At 34.8% G+C, this 24,271-nt stretch overlaps 1 protein-coding gene and 1 pseudogene across 1 annotated transcript; one reads left to right on the forward strand and one right to left on the reverse strand.

Annotated features, from left to right (window-relative positions):
- Window positions 1-6,249: 6,249 nt before the first annotated feature.
- LOC127121836 (lysM domain receptor-like kinase 3) lies at window positions 6,250-19,896 on the reverse strand (annotated as a pseudogene).
- Window positions 19,897-20,497: 601 nt separating this feature from the next.
- Window positions 20,498-21,308, forward strand: LOC127121837 (uncharacterized). The gene is made up of 2 exons (XM_051052273.1): window positions 20,498-20,518; window positions 20,631-21,308. The coding sequence occupies exons 1-2, from the start codon at window positions 20,498-20,500 to the stop codon at window positions 21,306-21,308; spliced, it is 699 nt and encodes a 232-aa protein (XP_050908230.1).
- The last annotated feature ends 2,963 nt before the right edge of the window (window positions 21,309-24,271 follow it).

Raw genomic sequence — 24,271 nt, forward strand, 5'->3', positions numbered from 1 at the left:
TTGTGTTTGTGGACTGGAAATTTTGATGTATATGGGGTAGTGAGTAACCAGTTTGACAATGTTGTTAGGGGTTAGATGTTGAACCTTCTTGTGTGTAAGTTACATGGCATGGGTCGTATAGGTACATATCCTCAGCGAGGAACTCAAATCTAACCGATTTGTACCAAGCCATATAATTACGAGTTGGTTTTTCTTCGGTTGGCATCACAGCATCAGTTAAGACATGGTCTTGTCGGTGCTTTCATTTTCGACACTCAGATCTAGCAAAGCTTTTCCAACGGTTAAAGTTCCATTGGTCGTTAACTTTTCGTATATGCCATTCTCCGAGTTTGTTGGGGTATCTGGGATGTGTTGAAGCATACCGAACTACAATTTAACACGATCATTATGGTGTATCTCCACAGTGGTGAATCTTATGATCGGTGTGCATGCAGTCCAAACGGATGCGTCTTGTTCGTTGATTTCATGGTCATGATCCAAGTTTAGATATGGACGCCAAATGAACTGAAATGTGAACATATATTAGATTATAAATGGGTGATATTAAAAACAAATTATTACGAATTAATTAGGTTAATGGCAATACATATGCTGATCAAAGGTGATCAAAGAGATTGTGATACTGGATAATACAGTGTCTAGGACATTTGTTGTAACTCATACCACATGCCGACCATCTGAACCATAAAAGTAAATATATTATTTAGAGATAATAATCATTAAAGTAAGTAAATATAGTCCATTGTTAAGAACTTACTTTTGTGCGTACAGGAATGTGAACGGGTTGTGGTTGACAGGCGCTAGGGACGGTAGTCTGGACCAACCCCATGCTGGGAGCAAAACAGCACATCCAGAAAATGTAGATGTGTCTTTGTGTGCATTTTTACACAAAGAGCTATAAAGATAAGCCAAACAAGCGGACACCCAACTATAACTTCTTATTCTATCTACATGTCTTAGTAAAGGTAAATACACAACATGCATACTAGAACCACTACCTTCGGGAAATAAAAATAAACCAATTAAAAGCATAATATAACACCTAGTTTTTATTATTTGAGCGTCTTTGGTAGAATTTTCATCTAACTGTAAGTTATTGTAAGATGTCTTAAGGCGTGAAAGGAGTATACCTTGACCTCTCGAGTTATCATGTTACAAGTCAGCATCCAAGAGGTCCATGCAAATTGAATTCGTATAGTTGGTTTTATCATTTATCGCCTTACCCTCGATAGTAGTCCCAATAACATGTAGACATCTTCTAACGTCACGGTACATTCACCGGTTGGAAACCATAATATGTGTGTCTCGGGATTCCATCTTTCATATAATGTTAGAATAAATTTAGTATCAACCTACCAAGACATGATTTTGCTTACATGTCCAAAATCGGCGAGTTCGACATAAGGTTGAATCAACGCGTCCATGGCAACAAATTCGTGGACACGAGTTCGAAACCTAGAAACATCCTAAAAAATAAATAACAAAATAAGTTACTTTATAAAAAAATGTGTTAGAAAAATATGACAATAAGTAAACGCTTACATAAGTTGCTATGTTTGCAACTATGCCTCTATGCGATTCACCCATTGTTAGTAGAGACATCTTGTCGTAGTGTTGTAGATGAAAGAGTGTTTGTTGCATATGAAAGAGTGTTTGTTGCATATGAAAGAGTGTTTGTTGTAGATGTAGAAGTGATTGTTGTTAATGAAGAAGTTGTGAGTTGCATGACTATTTATAATGAGATACACGCATAAGTGTGCATGCATGAAAAATTGAGCATGCAATCTAGCGTCAATTCAATTGGCGTGCACATGTATTTGTTACATTCTAGCGCCATATGGATTGGCGCCTTCCTGGGTCGTGGCAGGTTGCATGCATGGTATTTTCACTATGTTGCATGGCTATTTGCATGCAACGCAAAATCTCGAGGCATGCACATAGAAGGCGTCATATGGACTGGCGCCCATGTTCAAAAATTTCAAGTAGGAGCCAAATGGAATGACGCTAGCTCTTTAATGTATGCCATGTCACATTCTACTAATACTCTTCCTCATACCAACACAAATTCATACTCTTCCTCAAACCAACACAAGTTCATTGTCAAACCTACACAACTTCATTATCTTACTATGTCATCTGCACCCAAATATATTATCAATGTTCACTGCAATGGTGAGACATATGAGTGTGATGTATACGAGTTTAGTTTTTGAAACACTGATACTATCTGATTTACGATCAAGAGAAATTAAAGTTTCTTGCATTTGAAAAAACAAATAGAATCCTACCTAGGATCTGGTCTTGTGTCACAAATCACGTACCAGAATCCAATTTATTTCGAAAACAATCAATGTAAATTTTACCCGCTAAAGGTGCAAGACGATGAAGATGTTGAATGTATGTTTGTTAGTCATGAACATTCTGGTTGCAACTCTATTGAGTTATATATTAATCTCCAACAAAGTATACCATCTCAATAATCTCAGATAACTAATCAAGTTGAATCTGATGAATTTGATTCAGAAGACTTAGATGAGGCCGACCTAGAAGCAGAAGTAGAAGTCAATGTCATTGATGAAGAAGAAGAAGAAACCAAGACATAGGTCAATCATATGTTGAACAACAACATTGAAGATGACGATCATCCAGCGCCAATACTTCCAAGTCATGTATATAATCCGCCTCAACATATGACAAACATGGACTTGCATGACGATGAAACATCCGATAGTGTTTTTTATAACCCGTATCCACGGTCAGAAGGTGATTTAAAAGTGGGAGACACATTCCGCACTAAAGAAGAATGTGTGCGAGCTATCAAAAAAATTTACATGGATAACTCTGCTGATTTCACCGTGAAACACATTGATTCGAGAAGGTATGTCATCGAATGTCATAACATCCTTTGCAAGTTTCAGTTGGCTGCGTCTCACAGGAAGATAAGCGATTCTTGGGAGATAGCTTCTATAGACCCAACTCACAGTTGCATTGCCACTAATGTTGTACTACATTACCGAAAATTAAGCGTTGAATTGATATGTCAAGACATTTTTCCGCTTGTTAACAAAGACCCGTCAGTGAAGGTGAGTATAATAACATCTCATATCGTCACACAATATGATTATACTCCCTCTTACAAGAAAGCGTGGATTGCAAGGACAAAGGTTGTTGAATAGATATTCGGCAACTGGGAGGATTCATACAAAGAACTGCCACGGTTTTTATGGGCACTTAAAACATACGCATCGGGAACTGTTGCAATTATGGATACATTGCCAATATTTACACCAGACGGAACTTGTGTTGTTAGAAATAGAATTTTTCACCGCCTCTTTTGGGCGTTTCAATCATACATCAAAGGTTTTGCATTCTGCAAACCTATTATTCAAATTGATGAAACATGGTTATATAGAAAATACAAGGGAACTTTGCTTATGGATGTTGCACAAGACGACAACAATAATATCTTTCCCATTGCCTTTGCTCTGGTTGAAGGTGAAACCGCTAGTGGTTGGGGTTTCTTCCTTAGTCATCTCAGAACACATGTCGCTCCACAAGCCAATCTCTGTTTGATTTTAGATAGACATACTGCTATTGAGAGTGCTTACAATAACCATGATAACGAATGGCATAATCCTCCTTCTACCCATGTCTATTGCATTAGACATATCGCATAAAACTTCATGTGTGCAATCAAAGACAAGAACCTTTGCAAAAAAATGGCGAATGCAGGGTATGCTCTAACTCAACCGTCATTTCAACATTACCGTGACGAAATTAGATTGTCTAATGCAGATGCAGGAAGGTGGGTGGATAATATACCATTAGAGCAGTGGACAAGGGCATTTGACAGAGGTTGTCGATGGGGGCAACATGACAACAAACCTTGTGGAATGCATGAACGGCGTATTCAAAGGCATTAGAAATCTACCAATAAGCGCATTGGTCATAACAACCTGTTTTAGGTTGGCATATACCTTCTCAACTAGAGGTGAAAGATGGAGTGCAGTGTTAATGTTAGGTCAATTATTCAGTGAATGTTGTATGAAAGTGGTGAAAGAGGAAACTATCAAAGCTAGCACAGACACGATTACAATCTTTGACCGTCATAGGCAAAATTTCAGTGTATAGGAAACAATGGACCACAATGAGGGGAGGCCAAATTTATCCTATGTTATCAGACTAAACAAAAGCTGGTGCAACTGTGGAAAGTTTCAGGCCTTTCGTATTCCTTGCTCCCATGTTATTACGGCATGCACACGTACTCGCCAGGACGCTTACAATCATCTATCTGATGTTTACAAGGCCATTATCGTCATGAATGTCTATAATGAAAGCTTGTTAGTGCTAATGAAACCTTGGTTGCGATAGTCTTCTGAGAAGTGCGAACCATTTAGAATACGTTGAAAAACATCCTGAATGAAGGCTTTCAAGACTTGTGCTCGGCACATAATTTGAATATATTCATGTAAGCCTAAGACCTCTGATGAAGCTAGGAGGGGGGAACCTTTAAATGCTTTAGGACGACCATTTCAAAATCAGAGAAAGGCAACCACAATTTTATCCTAGTAAGCAGGAACTCATAAAGAGGGATCGTGCATTCGTCAAAAGAGTTGCATATCCTAATCTCCGAATCCACTGGAAGAGCCAACCAATTCTTAGGGTCGCCGACCACGCTGCCAACAACCTCTATTGTTGCTTCAATTTTCATAATAGACGGGGTATCCACTAGCTATACATCCATCCAACCGTACTTAACCGCTTCATCCGGCTCCACTAATGTCACATCTCTCCAGGAAAGATAGTTGTCTTTAGAATGATCGCTAAGTGTGATCTAAGACACTACATCTAACTTATTCCAAAAGTCCAAGTGGGTTCTCGCTTCATCATCAATGGATTCACGTTAACTGTTTTCATGTAAAGTTGGATGAAATTATCAGTGCATTCTCTCACCCGCTTGTTAGCTTGAAGTTTCTCTTCAATCAAAGCGGGAAAAGCGGGAGGGGGCATAAGAACCTCAACATGATCTTTCCCTTCACCATGATCTAAAAAAGGGCTTCGAAAGAGTCGAATGAAGAAGCTCCCTCAGTAAGGGTGTTCCTATATACCATTTTTGAATCAGAATCATCAGATAAGGATATAACTTCTTTGCCCATGCGATCGTGAGCAAGGGGAGGGAGATGAGAATCAGGAGATGCCCACATCCCCACAACCAAATTAGTATTGCTTTCAGAATCATTCACTAAGTTAACATTACTCTCACTCACTCTATGGCTAGAAAAATAGGAAATAATGAAGATACAAGTTTGATTTTAGGAGAGTAGTTGGTTATGTGAGATTGATGAAGAGGAGTAGATGAAGAAAGACAGAGACTTTGATCAAGGAACTACAATCACATTGATTAATGCTCTCAGGAAGGAAGAGACGAAGGTGTTTGCTAAAAAAGTGAATATGAATTGACTTGAATGCCAAGGATTCTGAAAATTTTTGCAGTGCTTAACATCCCCTATTTATAGGCGAAGATGATTGAACGATTCAAATTTGTGATGGAAAGGAGTGAGAAATCAACAGATGGATTTCTCATTGGCAATACACGCAAACTCAAGTGCACTCGACTGCACCATAAGTTGTGTCATGCCCTAACTTGTCACGTCAACCCACATGTCAAGAGAAAGCAGTGAAAAGTTTCAATGATGGAAATACATTAAATGCACTTGTTCTCCACTACTTTTTCAACTAACTCCAAATGTTTCGCCTCCAATTCGCTTTGGACAACGCCCTTAGAGGCCGGTCATAATTACTAAAGGTTTCCCCGACTTTCTCTATGTCCGACAAAGCCTTGGGGGCAACTGTTCTGCGTCGGCCAAAGATCCAGATAGCTGAGGTCCAATTCATCTCAAATCCTTTCCATTTGACCGAAGGTATAACAGTCAATTCACACGGAAAGCGAGATAAATTTTCTGATCTCATTTTCATTACACCCATCTTAAATTTTGAACTGACTTGAGTATTGGAGTGTTAACCTTACATGTCAATTCTGCACCACCTCACCGGAGACCAGCAGCTCCGGTTCAAGACCTTTAATTCACCAACAACATCCAATTCTACTTCCAGTTACAAAAACATAATTTTCTTTTTCTTTTTTATGATAAGAACAACAATTGTTCCAACAGCCTGTGTCTTCTGTCAAATGATGCACCAGTTTTAACAATCATTGTTAACATTTGTATCCATTAGTTCCTACTCTATTTATCTTCCTGACATAAAATTTACAACATTTGATTTTTGTATGTAGAAGTGATATCCCATTCCTCAGTTGTTGAAGTTAATGTAGTAAGGGCAACAACAACATATCTCATATTTGGACGTTGATGTGGACCCCTCTCTGTGCATGCTTTTGAAAGTTGTACCATCTACAAGTAACAATTCCTCAATCTTATTCAAATCATAATCACCAAAAGAAATTCAATATTTTATGTTATAGTAATCCATACCTTTAAAACTGAATCAATTGAATAGTTATCCTCAAGCCTAGGATCCACCAGTTTTTTAAAACCTTCTATAGGATTTGGTTGATCAAAAACTTCATCAAACTGTCACACATGTCACCAAAAATAATCAAACAATATAACTCAAATTAAAACTTGAGGCTTCCATTTGAAAATATTATACATATTTAAGTCGAGAATTACCAAAACTACCAAACCTTTGAAATCAGAACCAGATTCACCTCCCATTATCACAGCTCCTTAGCAGAAATTAGTTCATAAGGAACAACTCCGAAAGCATATACATCTATTTTGGATGAAACACGATCATATGCAATTATACAATATAAGAGAATGGTGTCAATAAATTTGTGTTAATGAAAAGTGAAGTGGTTTAAATTTCACGCATTTTTGAAGTCAACATATTGATGATCGTTGGATCGAGATCAAACGATGCAAAATGGAGGTAGGTTTTGATGAAATCTTACTCTAAAATACCAAGCATGAAATATTGACCTTCAGATCTTAATTCAACGATCACCTATGTACTAATTGCGTAAGAATTGTGAGTTATCTACAAATTTAAATTATCATAAAAGAGGTAAACATAGTTTTAATCATACGTTGGTGGCATGTAACCAAATGTGCCTGCCATAGTAGTAGTAGGAACTGATGACCTTCCAGCTTCAATCAACTTGGTTAAACCAAAATCTGCAACTTGATAAATAAAATAATAAAGGGCCTCTTCAGAATTTTACATAAAGAAAAATACTAAAAGCTAGAGAAATTTATTGAAACAGATTGTACCTTAGCACAAAAGTTTTTGTCTAACAAAATATTTTCGGACTTTATATCACGATGAATATAAGTAGGCACGGTATGTTCGTGAATGTATTCAAGACCTCTTGCTGAATCCAGAGCAATTTTAGCCCTCGCCGTCCATGACAAAGGTTCTCCATCTGAAAACATTTTCACTTGATCATTCTATTAGATAATCACATTAATTAATGCATCATTGCTTGTGCTTATATTACCTGAACTGCGAAGATGTTGACTCAAGTTTCCATTTTCAATGTATTCGTACACAAGGAAAAGCGATCCTTCAATGCAATATCCAATCAACCGTATCTATCTACGATCACCAATTGTCAATCATATATATAAGTGCTTGTGTATGAACGGTTTCTAAACAAAACATAAAATCAAATCAAATTGTTTGCATAAGAGATTACCAAGTTCAAGTGATGAACATGTGCCAACACCTGAAGCTCAGCAAGAAATTCTTTTGAAGCTTTCATGTCCATCTTTTTTATTGCAGCTTTCTGTGTAATAAGCTAGAACTTCAGCTTTATCATTACAGCATTATCATATCCAACATATCAAAACTTAAAACTACAAAAACTGATTACTAACCTCACCGTTCAATAGTGGCGGAGCTAGATAAAAAAATTTGGGATGACCGCTAACGTAAAATAAAGATTATAAATAAAATGTAAATAGTATTTTAAATAAAACATTAAAGTTAAAATAAATACAAAGTTAATTACTAAAAATTTAAATTACATGACTTAAAACTACCTTAACGTAATGTTGTACGCGTTCCGAGTGACTTGAAATCGTCAATAATTGACTCCGAACTAATGCTTGCACTAATCTCCCTTTCAATATATACTGTCATGCTATCTCCAAGAAAACCATCATCCATCTTGTTTCTCAACTTAGTCTTAATAATTTTCATTGCTGAAAAAGACCTCTCAGTTGTGGCCGTAGAAACGGGAAGAGTCATGATAAGACGAAGTAGTCTATCAATCAAGAAGTAAGTTTCAGCCTATCCAGATGCAACCAAACATGAACATAGTTCTTGAATAGTTGATAAATTATTCAAGTTTGATGCTTGACGAGCAACAAATAGAAAATTTTGGAGTTGAAATTGCAAATTATTCTTCTCTTGATCACTAAAATCCATAGGATAATATTTTTCAACTAAAGAACAAATAGTATCAATGCTAAAAGCTTTATATCCATCCTTAGGAGATAAAGAACAAGAAATAGTTAACAAATCCATTGCCTGCTCACTGAATCTGCTATTCAACTCTTGTAACTGTTTATCAATGGTAGTGAAAAAGATTTCAACTTTAAAGTAATGTTGAATTGTGACTTGATTCTCTTCAAGACGGGAGCGTCCAAATCTTGTTGTTGAATGAACATCATTAAGATCAGGAATCTCAATACCATGCTTTTCACAAAAATATACCACTTTAGTAAACAATATATCCCAACCATTTTCTCTCAAACCTTGAATAAGATGTTTTGTTGAACGAACCAAGTTCATAGCATTAACTATATCTTGATTTTTTTGTAAGGCTTGACAAAGCATATCTAGTATTCCCATGATTTCTTTCATCAAGTGCAAAATAAATATAAAATCAAATGCCTTCAAGTAGTTGTAACAACTATCTGCATCCCCACGTGTAGCATAACTCCCTCTATCTTTTGCAAAAAAATTTAAAACTAAACAAGTTGCTTCATACATGTTTTTCAAGTTAGAAATTGAATCGTAATGTGATCCCCAACGAGTATCTCCAGCTCGTTTCAATGTACCAACTTGATTTGCACCTTTACCAGTTACAATCTCATCAATCTCTAACAAATAAGCAATTTCTTCTAATTTGGCAGCTTGTAACTCATCATGACGCTTTGTAGAAGAACAAACAACATTCACAACAAAGATCAGCTTCTAAAAAAATTTATGAACAGGTTTGACTTCTCTTGATGATGTAACTAATGCAAGTTGCAATCGATGAGCAAAACAATGAACATAGTATGCATAAGGACAATCCTTCATAAAGAGGGCTTGTAAACCATTCCATTCTCCTCTAATATTGCTAGCACCATCATACCCTTGGCCACGAATGTTAGAAACATCAAGGTTATGTCGAGAAAGTATATCACATATTGCTTCCTTAAGAGTTAAAGATGTGGTGTCTTTAACATGTGCCACATCAGAAAATCTCTCTTGTATTAAACCAACTTTATCAACAAATCTTAGTACAAGAGCCATTTGTTCCTTTTTTGACTCATCATGAGCTTCCTCAACAATGATACAGAATTTGGAATCACCAATTTCCTCACGAATACTCTTTTTCACCCTACTAGAAAGAATTTGCAAGAGCTCTTTTTGAATTTGATGTGAAGTATACTTGCAATTTTGTGGAGCATTTTCCAACACAACTTTTGCAACTTCATCATTGTAGGATGCTAAAAGTTTCAATAACTCAAGAAAGTTACCTTGATTTCTTGATTTGCTACTTTCGTCGTGACCCCTAAAAGCACAAGCTTGTAGTGTTAACCAACGAACAATGTCAATTGAAGTCTTGAGTCGTAATCGATTATTCATTCTTTGACTTGAACTTTGCACTTGAATAAAATTTCTAATATGACCATCTTGATTCAACAAGTCTTGACAAGCTTTCATTGCATTGTTGTGTGGTGAGCAAGGATCATTCCCTATGTGTTTAAGAAAGGAACAATGTTTTCCGTTCCTAACTTTCTTCCAATTTCTAAAACCCATAGAAATAAAGACAAGTGATCTGGGACGTCCACTTATTTTTTTGCTAAAAAGGTAACATGGTAAGGAATATGCGGCATCTTCAGATGGTGAATATTCTAACCATTATGAAAATATGCTAAACCAAGTATGTTGAAACCTTCTCGGATGATCCTCGTTATCGGACAAAGGATAGTTTTCTAAATGAATTTGATATGGAGCCCATTTTAGATAAGCTCTTCATATTGCATCCACTTGATTTGGTGGATATTGCCAAATCGGAGGACGCTTTCCAGGATCGCGTTCCAAAGAATTTTCAAAACCATGATGCTCTTCAATTGTTGGATTCTCAAGAATTGTTTCAGATTCGGATGTCGGGATTATAATTTCTTCATCTCTCTCTTCTCTTTCAATTTCACATGCTTTCCTTTTGAAAAAAAATCAATTTTCCTATTATTCATCTTTACTCTTCCTATAATATCATATCAGATCAAAAAATCAATTTAGAGAACATAAAAATTAAAAGAGAAAAAAATTAATAAACTTAATTAATCAACTTTAATCCGTTTTCAAATACCGGTAACTTCACTATTAGAAATTAGCAACAACAATGATTGAATAAACCTTATTATAGTGTATAACTATATTTGTTAATTACAGTATTATGAATTGGCTTAATAAACCTCATATAGATTATTTTAACACATCAAGAAAGAAGAACCCTAAAAATCTCAAAAACACAAATCAAGCAATCACTTTAATTTGTTACTTTTTTTAAAAGAAGAATGAATAAAGTTTTTTACTTGTTAGATGCCGATCACTTTAATCTGTTCCGATTCCGGTGCCGGTAGCAAACCCATATGAGAAAGAAAGGAAAGGTAGGAGCTTTTTACCTTATCTGTATTTTAACCTAACTTTGAATGAAAAAGAAAAAATAATAATTAATTTTAATTTAAAATAAGGATGTTTTAGTAATTTAATATATATGAATTAAAAAAAAAAGTTGAGGGGTGGCCGTGGCCTTCCCACGTCCCCCCTCAGTTCCGCCACTGCTGATAGACCTGACTAAGTCGAATTCAAGTATAATAATCATTAATGAAACAACTTGTTGTGTGTATTTAGAAGATTGAAACTTTAAACTAACCTCCAGTGCTGCAAACAAAAACGAAAACAAGGCCATCCAAATAATTACCATTTGTGTCTGGAAATTGAAGAGAAAAAAACATGTAAGATAATGTTTCAAAATTACACTTGTTTGAAAAAGTTGAAGAAAGGCAAAGACAAAAAATTCTTTTTGAAACTCTTGTCAGACACGTGTCGTATGAGTGTCACACAGATGTTTGACATCAATTTAAAGAGGATCAAAGCAAATAAAAAAATCATTTATTTAGAGACACTTCTCTAACTTTTACGACAGACAGATGTGTCGTACAAGTATCAGACACGGAAGAAGACGGGCTTAAGTTTTGTCCATTTCTAAAATCCCGATTCTATCGACAATATCACAAATCAGAAGTAAAGTAATAAATACCAATTACCCTTTAATCAGTTTAATGCATAAATGAAAACCAATTTTACAGTATGTACAAGAACATCGTGAATTGATACGAGAAGACTAAAACATATATAGAAGCAAAATAAGAACGTACCTTTCCTAGGAATATAAACCAAACCAGTCCCTTGACTAATTCACACCAGGGTTATACTTCTGCAGCAACTCAGCATCAACTTTAGTCTTATTCGAAATCAATTCCAAAGAATCCTCAATTCTAAGAGGATAAGTAATAAACAAACCATAATCCTTAGAAACATCACTATTCCCACCAGAACAATTAACAGTAACATTAAGAGTTCCGGTATCAGGAATTTTATTTGATGGATAGCTATTGAAGCTATGCAACCACTCAGGAGTTATCAAATTGGAATAAGCCTCATTAGCAACAGACAAATAGGTGTCTCCTGTTCCAACATGGTATTGGAATGTGTGACCAAGAAATTCATCATTGATGCAATCACAAGGGAATGGAACATTCACTCTTGTGAAAGATAGGACCAAATCTTTGTGGTAGCAGTCGATTACTTCCTCATTGTTTGTGCATGTGTTGTACACTTAGCAGTCCGAATCTTGGTTTTTTGTTGTGTTTGTGTTGTAGTAGACCAAATCTTTGTTGTCTGTGTTGTAGCTGACAATTAGGGGTGTGCATGGATCATGAACCAATCCAAATTGAACCATATATATGGTTCGGTTTGGTTCTTAAAACCATTTTCATAAAACCAATTTATTTATTAGAAATCGGTTTATAAGTGGATCGGTTCGGTTTTAAACCGGTTTTTCAAAAAAAAAATAGTCTAAAAAAAACAGTTTTAAATCAATTTCTTTAAAACCAATTTCTTATTTTCTTAAAACAATCAATTTCAAAACCAATTTTATAAAAAAAATAGTTTTTAAAACTATATTTTAAAAAATTAATTTTGTATCAAAAATAATTTTATTTTCTTTTAACTAACTTTTTTATTTTCACTAATTATAAAATTATTTTATATAAAAAATATTTATTTTAAAAAATTACTTTAAATTTGACTTTTATAATCACCACAAATAATATCTCGATTAAAAACAATCCCAAAATATGATTTGTTACATAAAAACGGTCATAAAATAAAATAATTATGAATCATATCTCTATAAATCATAATTGTTCATAAAATAAATAATTCATCAAAAAAATTGTTCAAACTTCTAAAATCTCTCATAATTGTTCATAAACAAAATTTATGAGGTTTTAAAATATTTCTTCTTTTAAAATTTTAAAAACATAAAAAAAAAACAATTTTTTTTAGAAAAAAAATAACAAATATTCAGAAAAAAAATATATATATATATATATATATATATATATATATATATATATATATATATATATATATATATATATAAATTGAAAATAATAAAATTATATTCTGAAAATGAAAAAAAATTTAAAAAAAACTATTTTTTAAAAAACATTTTCTTACTGAAAAAAATACAAAATATTTTTGATAAAAAATATCTTTTTTATTTAGAAAAAAATAATAATTTTATTTGAAAAAAAGTATCAAACATAATTTTTTCGAAAAAAAAATCCAAATATAATCTTTTTGGTGAAAAGAAAAAAATCTGATTTTTATTTTAAAATATTTTTTTTATAAAATTTAAAAAAAATTAAAATATAAAATTGATTTATAATGTGATAAAACATGAAAACATACAAATATAAAAATTTAATGCATAGTAAAATTTGGATACCAATAACAAAACCAAATTTTTATAATGGGTAACGGTTTATATTTGGATAACAAAATGGATACCCAAATTTTTATTTTAGCATTTGGTTTGGTTTTTTTAAAGTGGATCAATTTGGATACCAATTTGGTTATGGATAACTGGTTTTTTTGTACACCCCTACTTGTGAGTTAGGAAGATACGCACTAGGTGGTATACTGTCATACGGTGAACTGGACTTTTTGTGGTTTTAATCGCAATGTCGCGGTTAGCAAGAGTCGCCACCGACTTTTCTTTTATCCAATAAGGAAAGGTGGAAAAGAACAGGAAAGACCTTAATTTAAATTTTGGGTTCGGGAGGTACATTATACAAAGGGAAGGTGTTAGCACCCTTTGTATCCATGGTTATCCATGGGCTCTTAATTGCTCGATCACTTACATCATTTTTAAAAAAAAAGTGTTTGTGAATTGTTTAGAAAAATTGTTTTGAAAAGAGAATTTAACTTTGTAATGATTCTTGTATGAATGTATACAAAGTGGTTATCTCGTTTAGTTTTGAAAATTGTTTAGAAAAATATAACTCGGTAATGATTCTAGTATGAATGTATACCAAGTGGTGATTTTCTAAAGGTATTTTGAAAGGTGTGAGGTGCGAAAAAGTGTTTTAAGTTGTGAGCCAGCAATTAAGAGTTATACCGACCCAAGGTCTTTACGGGCATTTCCTATCCTTATGAGGGTAAAACTGTCCTTATTATTGAGAAATAAGTAGTTTTATCCTTTGGATGTAAAAAGGGTCATCGTAGGGTCATCGATTGGTCATTGAAGGCAACAGTTATGAGGATACCTTAGCATTCGAAGGGACTATCATCATTTAATCGTAGGCAACATCGGAGGGTCATCGAGGGACAAAGTTGTATATTCGAAGGCAACATCCGAGGGACTATAATTTATTTTATGATGATTTAACCGAAGGGTCTTTGCTAAGGGTATCCCCACATTCGCGGGACATGACCGTAATATCGTAATCGTAAGGCAACAAAGAGAGGTCCAAGATCACTTATTCAAAGGCAAAGTTTTACAATTAATTAGGTGATTAGGAGGAATTCTCCCACATTAAAATTATTAAAAATAATATATTAAAAAAAATTAATACATTAGAAATTAATACATTAAAAATTAATTTAGGGTGAAACTCCACAAGGGTATCCCACAAATAAAGTGGAATACCTAGCCAATAACCTTTTCCTGGGATATGTGAACCTTTACGAAACTCAAAAAAAAAACATGTCAGAATACCAAATCAGGGTGCAATCGAAGATTACACCGGAGAAATATCACAACAATAAATAGGATAGGATGAATAATGCATGGCCATGATAAAACATAAAAAAAACAGAATAGGCCACGGATTTTGAATTTGAAAGCAGCCCCACGTTAGGAACTTTGAATTTTATGGCATTTTATCACAGGAATAACACGGTCAAACATTCAGGGTATTCAGGCATATTTAAATTCCCATACGAAAGCAAATTATATATCAACATTTAATCATGATGCATTATATATGTAGATATGGCCAATTGAAAGTATAAACAATAGAGATACGCAAACCTGTTTGCCAATTCAAGGTTGAAGGGATTGACCACTTGTGGTATCGGAATGAGTTAGGCGGCGGGAATTGGGCGGCGATGGCTTCGTGGCGGATGAGCTGCCTTCAGGGTTTCTTTATTCTGAATTCTCCGGGTTGGCAGGGTTCCTATGCCAAAGTTTCTATCTGTCCTTCTCTGTTCTCTCTCTTTCTTTTGCCTCAAGGTTTTGTTCCAAGGAAACCTCAGAGTGTTTTGCTTCTCTTCCTTCTTTCTCCAGTGAATCTCCCAGTGTAAACTCTAAGTCTAACTCCCCGTCCTTCCTCTACTGAAACTTCAGTATTTATAGACTAATTTTGTGGGTAATGGGCTTGGAATGAGGGAGACCCAAGTCCAAAATAATTTGTTATATTTTATTTATTTATTTATTTTAATTATTTAATTAATTAATTAATTAATTAATTAAATAATTATTTTTTATTTTTTATTTTTTATTTTTTATTTTTTTAGGAAAAATGATGGGTAAATTTTGGGGTATGACATATACCGATACCCATAGATGTTGTTCACGTTCATTGGAGGAAACTAACTATGGAAGTTGAGTTAGAGGTAGGTGCAGATGATGGATCAGAGGTGGATATGACTTGTGCAATGGATGAATTATGGAAACGATTTAGGTCATTAGATGTTATTAGGAAAATGGCATTAAAGAGTAGGGTATGTGAACTAGCATACCCAACAATGACTCCATTGTGTCCACCGCCCGAGAAACTAAAAACCAAAGGAGGAGTGAAGAAGAAAGGGAAAAAAACTAGCAAAATATGATGTTTATAGGGACCCTTCGTATCATGAGTATGTTGATAAGGCATCTCAATCTTCACAAATGCAATCTCAACCATCACAGACTTCGAAGAAGTTAAAATTATCAAAGAAGCAACCACAATTCACTCTTCAATTTCCTAATCATATTAGGTCATACATTGAAGATGTAGTTAATGTTGAATCAGATGGTAATTGTGGATTTAGAGTCATTGCATCATTGCATGAATATGGTGAGGATGGTTGGCCAATGGTTTGCAGAGAGTTGGGGTTGGAAATAGTAGACAAGGATAGGTCAACTTTGTATGACAAGTTATTTTCTAATCGGTTTTTCAGAAGTGGGAGAATCTTTGATGATAGAATCCTTTGGTTCACAGCCACCTGAAAAATGGTTGACTCTACCAGATATGGGTTACTTGATAGCGAATCGTTATAACGTTGTACTTGTCTGTTTAGGTAATTCGTGCATGACTTTCTTTCCTATGACAAGTTCACATTCACCAAATGTCTCTATTTATTGCATTGGTTTTGTTAACCAAAATCATTGGGTTCAAGTACGTATTTTGTATGACAAGTTATTTTATATGACTTAATATTTAAATTATTTCACTTAATATTTTATATGACTTAATATTTTAATTATTTCACTTTATCAGGTTAATATGAAAGAGGGGTTTCCGTTGCCACCTGTCACATTAGATTGGAAGAAGTTCGTTCTCATACAGCAACATCTTGGATGTTAGGATTTGCAGGACGTCTACAACATTGGCAATTACTTAGGCCTATATTAGCATGAATATGTACTCAACATGAATATGTAATCAAAACATGAATTTGATATTATGTCTATTATATTCAGTTCTAAAACTTAATACATAAATCAATGTGAACGAGAAATATGCAAAGCTTCAAATAAATCAGCAAACTATGGATCTTCCTCTTCGATATTAACCTGTCTCAAATAACTTTGAATCAATGTAGATACACGAGCCCAATCAGGATCAAATGGTCCGACGTCATAAACAGGAACTGGTACCTATCTTGGATCGTCACGATGGGGAGGGACCAACCATGGATGCGAAACACAATAATACCACTCCAGATAACCATCTTCTACATCAGATGGAGTGGTGGCCAGGGTAGTTGGACAGATCACAGTGGTAACGCTCTGATGATAACCAATCCAATCAATATCAATATCAGTCGCCATCATACAATCAAGAGGTGGGGGTGGAACATACTTCTTGTACCCGAACTGACGTAAACATCTGCCAGACAAGTATGGAACAACTGTGTCACCCCACTTCAAACACCCCCTGTAGAGACATAACTCATTAAACTGACGCCATGCTCTATGATCCTCAAATGGACGCCATATGACGTCGGCAGGTGTCATCTCGTCCAAAATAGGTTGTAAATCATCAACCTTCAGGACTCCTTGCCTATAGGACCATCTCATCGCTCGAGGAAGACCATAATTATCAGTTGGTTTCCAATTCTCCCCTTTTTTTCTAACAGTTGGAAAGTACTCGTGAATCCAGCACTGTTACAAAATAAAAACATAATAAATAAAATAAATTAAGTTAACATACTTTATAAAATTAATCCAACACTTAATAAACAAAATTAAATTATATACCTGTAGGAGAGTAGGATATCCACCGAGTTGTTTGCAACTGAACATGGACGCAACTCCAAGATATCTGTATAGGGTAACTAGTGCAGCTGCTCTCTAACTATATCCCGAACATCTATCTAAGTCCGTAAGCAGTAGGAGGTATCGTGCCTCGACAAGTGTAAAGGTCTTATCGACAAAAATGATGGAACCCCCCAACATCAACAGATATGCTCTGGTCGCATATGCCCAGCTGGAAGCAGCTCTATGTTGTACGAATAAATCGTATAACCACTCTAACTTATAATACGAACCCCTACAGCTACGAACATGTGATTGTACCTCACCATGTGACACTCCTAAGTAGTCAACAGCAAGTTCAACAGCTACCTCTTCCATGACATCCTGAGGACTCCATAAGACACCCCTGATGGGCAAGTGAAGCAGACATGAGACGTCATCCAAAGTAATGCTCATTTCACCAAACGGCATGTGAAATGAAGATGTCTCTAGATGTCATCTTTCCACAAATGCAGAGAGAAGATTTGTGTCTATCTTGTTCAGACTAGTTCTCTAAAGTGAAGATAAACCAGATCTAGATACCCAACTCTCCACCTGTTGCGGAAGAGCCAGTGGAACTCTAGATGTCAGCTTCAGTCCATGTCCAGCAACCTTTAACTCTTTCTTTGGACCTCTTTCCTAAAAACAATTAAAACACATATTAGAAAACACAATATAAAATATTCAACTATTATTCATTTTCAAATATATCTCGTTTATTTACCTCACCAAACCATAAATGGCGAGCAACATGATGCTCGTACTTCACCAAAAGAGACGTATCGTACGACCCTCTTGGATATCCAGCCGACTCTGCTGCAGATGAAGATGCGCCCCGGCCTAAAGTGCGGTTTGGAATCCTACCATCTGCACCTCGTCTTCAAACCACTACAAAAAAATATTATAACAAAATAATTAAAAATTAAAAAAATTTTAAAAAAAATAATTAGAAAACGCACCAGAACACTACAAAGAAGACTTCCAGTGTGGAAAAAAACAAGGTTGACTACCGGAACACTTCTTAAAAGAGTTCCTGTTTAGTTCATCCAAACCGGAAGTCTTTAAGAAAGAGTTTCGGTACACAGCCAACCAAACCGGAAGACTTTCTAAAAGACTTCCGATTCAATGCCCCCAAAATGCAGCGAACCGAAAGACTTTAGATAAGTGTTCCGGTATACAATATGTGAACTGGAAGACTTACTCTTAGTGTTCCGGTTTACAATGCCAAAAAATCCCAAAAATGTGTGTTCTGGAAGTCTTCAAGCGCAAATGGAAAAAACTTCCATTTCTGAAAAATATACCTTATTTATATGAGGGTATTTTGGTCAAAAAAATTTATTTGTAGGGGTGTGGGTACAATTGTAGGGGTACGAGGTAAAGTTTTCCCCTAAAAATATCCTATGAAAAATTAAAATCCGGACAAGGGTGTACATGGATTGGGTCAATCCATAAAATCCGGTCAAATCCACCCAAAAAATCCAAAAAAGTGGGTGGGGTTAGATAATTGGGTGGATATGAGTTTAAATATTAAAAAATCCATTAAAATATTGGATTTTGGGTAAAATCAGACTCAAACCCAAAAAATATATTGACCCACTAATTAAACAATTATTATTAAATTTTTTATAATTTTGATGAATATTATATTAGTTGTTGCATTTTTAGTGAATCATGACTTTAACTGATTTTAAATGTCACTTTTTAATTATTTTTATACTAATACAATTTTATGTCATGCAACTTTAATTTGTTGTTACTATTTTATGATAATTTTATTAATTGATGATATCATTTGTTGTTTTATCATGCTCAATGATAATAAAAATATGTTATCTAATTTTTTTAAGAAAATATAAATGTTGAGTAATTTTTATGAAAAAAATATGATGGCTCGTCATTTTGTCATTTAATATTAATAAAAAAAATAAAAATTATTTGGACAATCCATTATCCAATCCAAAAATTAGGGGATTTGCCCAAACCGGCCCATTGGTGTAACAGGTGGTGATTTTATCTAATCCAAACCAGAGTGTCATATATGGATTGGGTTTTGGGTTTGGAAAAACTCAACCCAAACCGGGCAACGTACACATTTATCTTCGAGTATTTCTAACAAATATAATGATACTTGATCGGCTCAGTGGACATTCCGGAGATGCATCTTCGGAAGTTTGGGGCAGAACTTTTAAATTTGTTGTCACCTTTGCATGTCAGATATTTTCGAAGATACATCTCTGAAATAATTTGATAAAACACAGAACTACATGATCACACAACCATACTTGTTTTTGACTCAAAACTCTCACCAAAAACCCTTCCATTCTTAATTCACATTTTCACTCCAAATCTTAAATCTTGTGTTTCCTCACATCAAAGGGAGCAAAAGAAGTTGGAATTCCAAGTAGAGATCATTTATTTCAAACCTCATTTCTCACATCAAGCTTGTTTTCTGTCTGAAAATGTGCATTTATTCCAGAGATACATTTTCGGAACGAGTATGGACTCATCCGGAAATGCATTTTCGGTATCTGTTTGTGTTCATATTTTCAGCTTTGTTTATAGAATTAGCACTTATTTACTGTTCTGTGGTAATTATTTTCATTAGATATGGTGAACTCCGATGTTTTCCCCGAACAAGTTGTGTCTTCAACTATCAATGGTGTTGTTATGAAGGCGGTGGATATTGGCAACCAATTTAAAAATGAACAAGAGTTTGAATTTTGTGATCACATGCTTCAATAGATTCATACAGAGGCCTCCAAACTGGGATTCGGTGTGGTTATCAGAAGGTCCGATAATGGTTTGGATAGAAGATGTGTTTTTGTGACAATGACATGCAAAAGAAGCGAGAAACATTGACCTCCTCTCCAGAATTTTAAACGAGGCGACACCGGTTCAAAAAAATGTGAGTGTCCCTTTAAGTTGTGTGGTTATATGTTGGCAAACAATAAATGGAGATTTAATACCATATCTGGTTTACAGAACCATGACTTGTGTGAGAAGTTAGTCGGTCATCCAATTGTGTGTCGCCTCATGTAGGATGACTCGCGGTAGGGACGGAACAAATAGAGTCTGAAGATGGAAAAATTGTGAAGGCAGGTGCGGTTGTGAAAAAAACTAATGGATGCATGGAATCATAAAGTAAATTCTTCGACTAAAGAATTATATGCCGTTTCTGTTATGCATTTTAGAAAAGTGTGCAACAAAATATCTTGTTTTGTTGAAATATGTTAAAAGCACAATTCTTGACTAGGTGAAGGAGACAATTGTTTGTGTCTGGACCGATCAGGTTAGACACCTTGGAAATACAACAACTAACCGAGTTAAGTCTTCCCATGCTAGATTGAAGAATCGGTTGGGAAATATTAAGGGCGATTTATGTAGAGATTGGGACTCCGTGAACCAAATGATTCAGAACCAGCATAATGATATACATACATCATTTGGTCGGACCATCACAGTTTTGGAACACAAATTTAAGGTCAACAATCTTTACTCTCAATTGGTCAGCAACATATCTCGAGCGGGTTTGAATTATAATTTTCATGAAGTAAAACGAGCTGATAATGTAGGTTCCAACAGCGCAAAGTATGGATGCACAATTGTGAAAATATATGGTCTCTCATGTGCTTGTGTTATTGCAAAAAAGGTGAAGTTTGGTAACCCGATAAGAATGGATGAGGTTTGCACTCACTGGAAGAGGCTTAGGTTTGATGATGATGGTGTCATGAAAGACGGTAAATCGAATATATCTATCTTAACCAAATGGGAAGTGATACAAGATAGATTTTTGAAATCAGATGACAACATGAAACTCCATGTCAAAGAACAATTGAGGAAGGTTGATTATCCGGAAACCAGCGACTTGAAACCACCCTCTCAACCTGTAAAAAAAATATGCTCCAAAGAAGCTCAAGTCTACACCAAGTGACAATTCAACGGTGCGGTCTCCTTCGTATTTTGAACATTTTGACAAAGTCTTTTCGGACTCACCAACTCCAAAATCTCAAAAAAGTGTTTTCAAAGGAGCTCGCATTAGCAAATCACCTCCTTCGCCGCCTCCACCAAAGATTCCATTCATTGACCATATGTCATTTTTTATGCAAAAATACATCAAGCGGGTCGTCAATGTTGATGGGGACGATAAATGTGGTTATCGAGTTGTTTCGTCTTTACTCGATAAAGGAGAAGATAATCATACACTTGATCTCCATCAACTTATCAAAGATTTGATGACTCATAAAGAATCATACACACGATTATATAGAAAGAAAACTTTGATGCAGTTTATGAGTCTCTTGTTCCTTGCCTTAGTGGACCGGAACCAGAGGCAAAATGGATGCGCTTCCCCGAAATGGGTCACCTCATAGCATGCGTGTATGATATAGTGTATGTTGATCTTACACGATACGGTTTTTTTGGAGACCTTTTTCCCATTGCATACCACCATACCTCAACATCTAAATTATCGTATTATGTGTATTGGGTGGCTTTCAAAATCATAGAATTTTGTTCATGTTTACTTGAAGTTGGGAGGACGTATACCTCTTACATCACCGGAGTGGACAACTCATTCAACAACAAAAGTCGAGACTTGGCCGGACCATTTTGTGGAAAGGATGCAAGTGTTCGAGAAATTGAGCAACATTGAAAGAGAGTCAAATGCACAAAATTCAAAGGGGATACTACCCATAGATTTAGCAGACGATAAATGTTTCGATTTGTTTTAATTTTCTGTTTAGCTAGACAAATAAGTGTATGTAATTGTGTCTTAATATTAATAAAGTGTAATATATTCAATTTCTTAATACTTTAATACATTTTTTTTATCTTTTCCAAAACATTTATTTGTTTTCCAAACAAAGTCATCATCTAGGTTTTGTTTTCTGCCAGGTTTGGAAGAGGTTCCGGAGATGTATCTCTGAAACAAGATAATAGGGTACTTAACCAGAGAAATTTCTTCGGAGTCAGCATGGTAGATTTTGTGAGGTCCATATTTGTATACAACTTCTATAAATTAAGGTGCTCTTGTTTTTTATTTCACACAAACTAAAAATATCTCAAATGTCACAAATAAACATCATCTGGTATGTCGCAAATGTCCGATTCTCGAGTGCGACACTCAAGCGAAAGTTTAAGCTCAAGGAGTACACCTCTCTCAAAGATCTAAAATACGAACTCCATAATCTCCTACCTTAAATAGACAACAAAAAAAATTGTGAAACTCGAGTACTGTTCATCATCGATTGACAACAGAGGGAAGATTGAGTTCATCAACTTTGAGCTCAAGACGGATGCAGATGTAAGGGCTATGTGGAATATATTTTTCCATTTTGAAACAAAAGTTTCGCTTGAGTTGGAAGTGACGATTTCAAGATCGGTCGAAGATATTATGAAGATGTTGAAGCGTCCACCTGGATATTGAAGTGTAATGTTGCATTTTATGTTGAAATCATCTATGTAATGCTTATTTTATGTTATGAAGGTTAATTTTATTTTGTCAAATTACAAATTTTTGGTTTATGCCTCTGATACTATTGTGTATACGTTATAGAAATGCATCTATAAACAGATTCCAGAGATGCATCTCCGGTTTTAAAAAAACCCAACTACTATGGTGTCATTCGGAATGGCCTATGTTGTGTGTGTATTGGGTGCGTCCGGAGATGCATCTCCGGAACCTGGGGGAATTTAAGTATTTTTGCATGGTGCGTAAGTAACATATAGGGTACATTAAGAAATTCCAATTTTTTTTTGCATTGAATAATGAAAGCTCGTTGGAATTTTAAAAGGATTTCTTAATATAACATGATTTATTATGACACTTCCTAAAAAGTCAAAAATACCTCAAGAATTGGGAGATGCATCTTAATATACCAATTTTTTCTGCATTGAATAATGAAAGCTCGTTGGAATTTTAAGAGGATTTCTTAATAAACATTTTTTCAATGGATTAAATGAAGAATGTGCTTTGGTTCGATCCCAAATCATGCTAATGACTCGCCTTCCCAACATCAACATAACTTTCTCCATGCTCATTCAACAAGGAGGACACCATCTTACACCCTTTTAAGAAGATAAGATTGTTTCTAATTTGGCGAAGTCTCTATATAAGAATCACTCAATAGATTTTGATACAAGAATTTCCTTAGTTGGTCGAGGTAAAGGCACCAAGATATGTTCCTATTCTCACAAATTAGGGCATACAATATAAGTATGCTTCAAAAAGCACAAACTTACTTTGTATCTTAAGAGATCCAATCTGGTGTAAAGCTCAACTTATGAAGACATTGATGACAATTATGTTAATTAAGTGACTCTAAACGCAAGAGGGAACATAAGAGGGAAGGGGCAGGTGAGAGTGGGTGAATTGTGTTATTAGAAATTTCTGATTAATTAAAAAGAATTAATTTCAAATCCATTTATATTAGAGGATAAGAATTACATAAAAGAAAGATGGCGATGAAGAGAGATACACATCAAAAATAAAATAATTAAAAGAAATTAAGGAGAAACGAGTTTAGATATAGTGCACCAGAGATTTATACAAGTTTGACATAACAATTTGACCTACTCATATCCCCAAAAAATTTCTCTTGCTATTTCCACTAAAATCAGACTTGAGTTTTTACACGATCATCTCATGAAACATCAACAATCAAACACAACTTTTACACAGATTTAGCTCAAGAACCTTCACCCAAGATTTTTTTAGGTTTAGATTGCAACCTTTAAGGTTCTTACAAATACAATTCACAAGAGAGTCATACTTTTGAATAAAGCAATTAAATCACAACACCAATTACAACACAACTCCCATAAGAGCTGAAAAGGTTAAACTAGGAAGAGAAAAGTAAAAAATGGCGGCAAGGATCCAGCATTACACTTCAATAT

This window comes from Lathyrus oleraceus, chromosome 2 (genome assembly GCF_024323335.1).
Source record: "Lathyrus oleraceus cultivar Zhongwan6 chromosome 2, CAAS_Psat_ZW6_1.0, whole genome shotgun sequence".
NCBI classification, from domain to species: domain Eukaryota; kingdom Viridiplantae; phylum Streptophyta; class Magnoliopsida; order Fabales; family Fabaceae; genus Lathyrus; species Lathyrus oleraceus.

Bases quoted from the DNA above. Each gene is read 5' to 3' on its own strand.
- LOC127121837 (XM_051052273.1), top strand. From the start codon at position 20,498: ATGGATGCATGGAATCATAAA. The intron at 20,519-20,630 runs GTAAATTCTTCG...ATTCTTGACTAG, and splicing joins TGGATGCATGGAATCATAAA to GTGAAGGAGACAATTGTTTG.